The sequence below is a fragment of the Octopus sinensis genome, linkage group LG8 (assembly GCF_006345805.1).
Source record: "Octopus sinensis linkage group LG8, ASM634580v1, whole genome shotgun sequence".
NCBI lineage: Eukaryota > Metazoa > Mollusca > Cephalopoda > Octopoda > Octopodidae > Octopus > Octopus sinensis.
The window spans coordinates 28,593,543-28,599,797 of NC_043004.1; the positions used below are offsets into that span (position 1 = coordinate 28,593,543).

Below are 6,255 nucleotides of genomic sequence, written 5' to 3' on the forward strand. Positions count from 1 at the left end.
GCGATTTCTTCTATCCATATTTCTTGTCTCATTTAATCGTTAAAACAAGCTCTTTTCCAACTCTGTAATATAATTTCTTTCCATAGTGAAAGTTACATTCATCCTGACTGCTACTTCTTTCCTTCTGATGATTCATTGATGTATCTGCTATTTCTTATTAAATTTTATAACATTTCATCTTCTATGCAGCCATATTCTCCGCCTTTCAATTTCCATACGACCTCCTTTACCTCCAACTGGGAGTCTTCTTTTCTCATTTTTTATTTAGAGGTGTTTGTACGGTGACAGGAAATATTTCGCTCTATCTACATTTTATGCATTTTCCCTATATCCTAATTTGTCAGAATCAGTCCTATGATAGCATTCCATTGCTTTGAAACGCCCTTCTCGTAATAATCCTGGCTGCAGTAGTTGAATGACGTAGCACCCGTCAGTGGGACATTTGCCGTACGGGAGATGTTCATCTGAGGGTCCAGCCTCTTTAGTGTAGTTGTGACACGATTTCTATCGTCTGGCATTGCAGTGCAAAGAGTACTAAGGTGATAAGATGATATAACCACCGGTGTGTTTATGAAAGTAGCGTTACTAATGGAGGCTGCCAACCACCATAAGACGAAATTGAAACATACCGTACATCAACTCAGTACTTGATGGTATCGACTAATCTCCTCTCCTTAAAACAACTGGCCTTGTACCTAAATCAGAACCAATTTGCGAGCTGGCAAAAGCGTTAGCACGCATTTCGACCATCCTTATGTTCTAAATTCAAATTCTGTTCAGGTCAAATTTGCCTTTCATCCTTTTAGAGTCGATGAAATAAGTATCACTTAAGCAATGAGGTAGACACATAAACATAAACATACACATAAACATACACACACACACATATACGTATATATATATATATATATATATATATATATATATATATATATATATAATATATATATATATAAAGAATCCCGTCGCATATATGTATATATAAACATTATATGCGACGGGCTTCTTTCAGTTTCCGTCTACCAAATCCACTCCACGACTTTGGTCGGCCCGAGGCTATAGTAGAAGACACTTGCCCAAAGTGCCACGCAGTGGGACTGAACCTGAAACCATGTGGTTGGTAAGTAAGCTACTTGCCACACAGCCACTCCTGCGCCTAATGTGATTATCACTCAAAAGTGATGAGGTATGATTTCGATGAGCAGATATGTGATACAGTCTCTCTTGTTCTCTGAAAAAGCTACTTCATTTTATTTACGTCAAAAGTGTCTTTAGGAAAGACTGGTCAATATTCATTCTCTTCCAAAGTACCTTTTACACTTTCGAGAAATTACTGTATGAAACACAATATTCTGTACCTCTAGATGCTCGGTCAAACTGAAAGAATTGGAAAAGGAATATTCTTCCGTTTTCTAAAAGAAAAACAGTGTTCTTAGCTATACAAAAAAAATGGTTAGGTTTGGAATGTCTTTGATCATAGATCTGCTCGTTCTGTTTTGACCCGGAACTTAACAATAACATCATGATTTGTTATTGGATGTGGTTTGCTATAACGATACTTTCTTATTGTATTACGGAGTGCTTGCAAGTATGTACATCTCAATGTGTGTGTATCATGTGTCTATGTATGTGTGTGTCTCGCCTAAGACACGTATTGCTCGGAGAGTTATAAATACTGTAATATTTCTTTTCGAATTTTGCTTTCAAAATACATTCTATCAATTGGACAAAAATCACGCATGTATTTAAAGTATTTGAACGTTTAATGCAACTAATACTTAATCACGTTTTCCATCTTTTTGCAGAAAGGTCCACTTCGACTATTTTATAGTGTCTATGAGAATCCAGCCAAGCGTATCAAGTTTTCAGAACCTAGAGAGCTTGATGTCACTAGTCCGACCTCCACTTCAACTAATACTCACTACGTTGCAACGTCCATTCCGCACCCAGCTCAGAACGGTGATAAATCCGACAGCGAGACAGTGAAAGAGTCAGCTAGAAGTGGTGGTAGCATTGGTGGCTGTAGTGGCGGGAGCAGCTCAAACTGCAGTAGCAATAACAAGAACAACATTAAGAACAATAAGAATAGTAGTAACATCAACAATAAAAACGGCAGCAGCAACAGCAACAAAAATAATTGCAACAACAGCGGGAACGGCAGCCATTCGAGCAAGAATGCATCTCACAATTCAAGCATAGCTTCAGTTATCATTAGCAGCGCTACAAATTCAACAACAACAACAGCAGCAGCAGCAGCGGCGGCAGCAGCAGCAGCAGCATCACCCAGAGCAACAATGTCGAGCGGTGCGACTGCTCTTTCTATTAATAACGTCGTCAGTGCAAGCAACGTTCCATCCAATGCTCTGAACCCAACAACCGCAATATTGACCTCACCATCTTGTACAAAAGTGGCTTCCTCGTCCACCAGCAGCACAACGGCATCGACACTGGAAGTGAAGAGTACTCAGTTGACAACTGCTGCTACTGCTGCCGCCGCTGCTGCTATGGTTGACAACCAAAATATTACTTTCAAAATGCCCGAGGATGAGAAATACGAAAGGCCAAAAGATTTCAAAGAATTAGTATTTAATGGACAAGTTCTAAATGGCCATGATGAAAATGTGATTGTTAAAACTGAGCCAATGACGGATGCCTTATCTGTGACGTCATAGCTGGCGATGAAACATATTGAGGCGACGCTCCTTGAGAATTTCTTTGTTTTTTTTTTGTTTTTGTTTTTTTTTAATCACAGTCACTGGTGTAGGAACTGGAATACCATTTTGTACCCAGTTCGGTGTTCTGCACAACATGTAAATAACTATTCGAGGAACCTGCTATGAAGATATATATATATATATATATATATATACATATATATGTTTATATATATATATATGTTTATATATATATATATATATATGTATATGTATATATGTATGGGTATGTATATGAATATATGTATGTGTATGCATATATACATATATATATATATATATATATATATATATATATATACATACAATATATATATATATGCATGCATGCATACATACCTACTTCCGTACATACATACGTACATACGTACATGCATACATATATACATACATACATGCATACATACGTGTATACATACATGTATACATACATATACACATACATACATACATTCATACATACATACATACATACATACAAGGGATGGAAAGGATGTATGCTGTTTAATCATATCAGTGAATTTGACTTCCCTTTCCGACAGAGAAAGAAAACATTTTCTTCGTAAGTCATTCATCATCTCTAATTCAAATTGAATTAACTTCATTTTAAATATTTCTTTACACCACTTTTCATATGATGGCTATTATTATTATTATTATTATCATTATTATTATCATTATTATTATCAACATTATAGAGGTGGTGAGCTGGCAGAATCGTTAGCACGTAGGGCAAAATGCGTAGCGACATTTCGTCCGTTTTTACGTTTCTGAGTTCAAATACCACCAAATTCGACTTTATCCTTTTAATCCTTAAGAAATCGATAAAATACGTACCAGTAAAGCACTGGGATCGATGTAATCGACTTACCCCTCCACCGAAATTGCTGGCCTTGTGGCAAAAATTGAAACCATTATTATTATTATTATGATTATTATTATTATTATTAAGAATATTTTATGATCATTATCTTCTACTCCTTCTTCTTCCTCTACTACTACTACTACTACTACTACTACTACTACTACTGCGCCAGCGAGTAGAGCTAACATTCCGGCGAGCCCAGTCAGTGAATAGGTTTCGATTCATAGTTGGAATCGTTTGATTTCATTTGCGTCGTTAAGGCTCTTTCACAGAGCATTAGACAGAGCAGCTGGAGAGGGCCAGATACACTGGAATGCAGAAGCTGGAGAAAGTTAAGTTACGTATGCCTCTCTACACAGATTTTGATATATTTATTAAGCCAAGAAACGAAGAGGGCACTGTTCATTGAAGTTTGTCTCGGGTGCAGAACTAGAAACCTGAGCTACAGTTAATACCTTTGTGAAAAGCATAAACCCAGCTTTTGATTTTCTTTTCTATCCTCTTCAAATCTCAGACATCATGCCAAATGTAAGGGCTAACAATTATATACGTTCATGTTGATACTATATCAGGAAAAATGCTGAAGCTGAAAGCTTTCGGCAAATTCAGTCGACGATCTCGTTTTGATTTCAAGTTAAGATCCCTTTTACCTTCATAATATAACCATGAGGAAAGCCCAAACGTGAGATTTTCCCTCCCAATCATAATTCTTCATACCTAATAAAGGGAGTGTGTTTATCATTATTTCTATTACTATTATTATTCGTCGAGGTTGACTTTGCCTTTCATCATTTCGAGGTCGATAAGATAAGTACCAGTTGAATACTGGGGTCGATGTAATAGATTGACCCCCTCCCTCGTAATTACTGGCCTTGTGCCAAAATTTGAAACCATTATTATTATTATTATTATTGGTGTTGTAGATTGGCAGAATCATTAAAGCGTTGGACAAAGTTTCACGAGGGAATCAGAGCCTCTTTACATTTTGAGAGTTTAAATCCCGGCATGGTCACTTTCCCTTTCTTCTATCCGGGGTCGACGAAATAAGTACCAGTCAAGTACTAATTCGAACTAATCAACTTACCAATTTCTCCTCAAAATTGCTGGCCTTGTGCCAAATTTCGAAACAATCTCTTTTGTTGTTGTTATTATTATTAATTATTATTGTCATTATTATTATTATTATTATTATTATTATTATTATTATTATGATTATGATTATTATTATTATTATTATTATTATTAAAGCGGTGAAATGGTAGAATCGTTAATACGCCGGAAAAAATAGTCAGCGGCGTTTCTTCTGGCTTTATGATCTGAGTTCAAATTCCGCCAGGGTTGACGTTGCTTTTCATATTTTAGGGATCGATACAATAAATCCCAGTGGAGCACTGATATCGATGTAATCGACTTACCCCTTCCCTCTCAAAATCAGAAAGGATTATTATTATTATTATCATTATTATTATTATCATTATTATTATCATCATCATCATTATCCATAACTTAGCCATATCATGTTTACACTGTTCTTCTCTACATAGACCAATTTGACGTACAACGATCTCCTGACTTTGTACGGTATACTGTAAAATATGATTGCGGATGTCTTGTATGCTAATTCGCATGGGATAATTCTCAGTACGTTTACATGACCTGTCAAGGCTCATGCTTTTCCCAATGAATTAACAACACAAGCAAAATAATGTAAATTTATTTTCACTAGATTCTTTTTTCTTCATATTTTTTGGGAGTCAACACTGGGGAACAAAATCAAATAGTGAAAATAAACACAAAGTTGTTTTTTTTTTCTTTTATTCCATCGTAGATTGTGCAATTTGGTCTCTCATATCTAAAGTTCCACTATTAAACAAAGTAACAGAAATGAGAAACTAAATCAGCGAAAAAAAAAAAGGATCATGGAAAAGTGCTTTTAAAGCAATTGATACAATGACAAAAAATATTGCAATAAACTGGAACTACTTGTTGCGTAAGTACAATATACATTGTATATTCATCTCTTCTTTGGCAAATGAAAACTGGAGAAACTCTGCAAATTAAGACTTAAACTCAATTTGCTTTGAACGATGTCTTTCTCAGTAGCTCAGGACAATCAAAATGAATATAAATGCTCTTAAAAAAAGAAGTCTTTATATCATGAGGTCAAACAACTCCATCCCAAACAGTGGTCCTTGTGGACGCAAATCAAATCAAGTTGCAGATAAAAAAAAAATTTAAGGCTAAAAATTACAAAGACTGGATAAAGCGGTTTGTGTTTCTCGCCTGAAACATTACTCCTAATGGACCCCTCCCTAATCATTGCTTCATACGGCTTGCAGTATAGACATAACAAGAGCCAATGTTTTGCTCGTCGTCATTACTGTTGAAATATATATAACTGCAAAAGAAGCGACAGTGTGTATGTAAGTGTATGTATTCACGCGTGTGTGTGTGTGTGCGTGAGTGAGTGTGCGAGTGTGGCAACATGTGTGAAAATGTCTAGACCTTTACATACACATGCATAAAATACATATAAATGACCATACGATAAAATGCTCATATTAACTCGTATAGATCATTACAAAACACCAGCCTATCTATGAATTTGTGTGTATGTATGAGTGTGTGCGCGCTGGTGTGCGTATATATATATATATTATATATATATATATATAT

The 6,255-nt window shown here is 35.6% G+C and overlaps 1 protein-coding gene and 1 long non-coding RNA gene across 3 annotated transcripts in view; both read left to right on the forward strand.

Moving 5' to 3' along the window:
- Window positions 1-2,859, forward strand: part of LOC115215012 (polycomb complex protein BMI-1-like) — a 244,130-nt gene extending 241,271 nt beyond the window's left edge. For both annotated transcript variants that reach the window (XM_029784126.2, XM_029784124.2), the window contains exon 11: window positions 1,806-2,859. In XM_029784126.2, coding sequence (XP_029639986.1) covers window positions 1,806-2,672 — 867 coding nt within the window. In that variant the 3' untranslated portion in view covers window positions 2,673-2,859. The remainder of the gene's footprint in view (window positions 1-1,805) is intronic.
- A 209-nt stretch (window positions 2,860-3,068) lies between these two features.
- Window positions 3,069-5,861, forward strand: LOC118764517. Its single transcript, XR_005000327.1, has 2 exons — window positions 3,069-3,276; window positions 5,408-5,861. It is a non-coding gene; the product is annotated as an uncharacterized LOC118764517 (long non-coding RNA).
- Window positions 5,862-6,255: the final 394 nt, after the last annotated feature.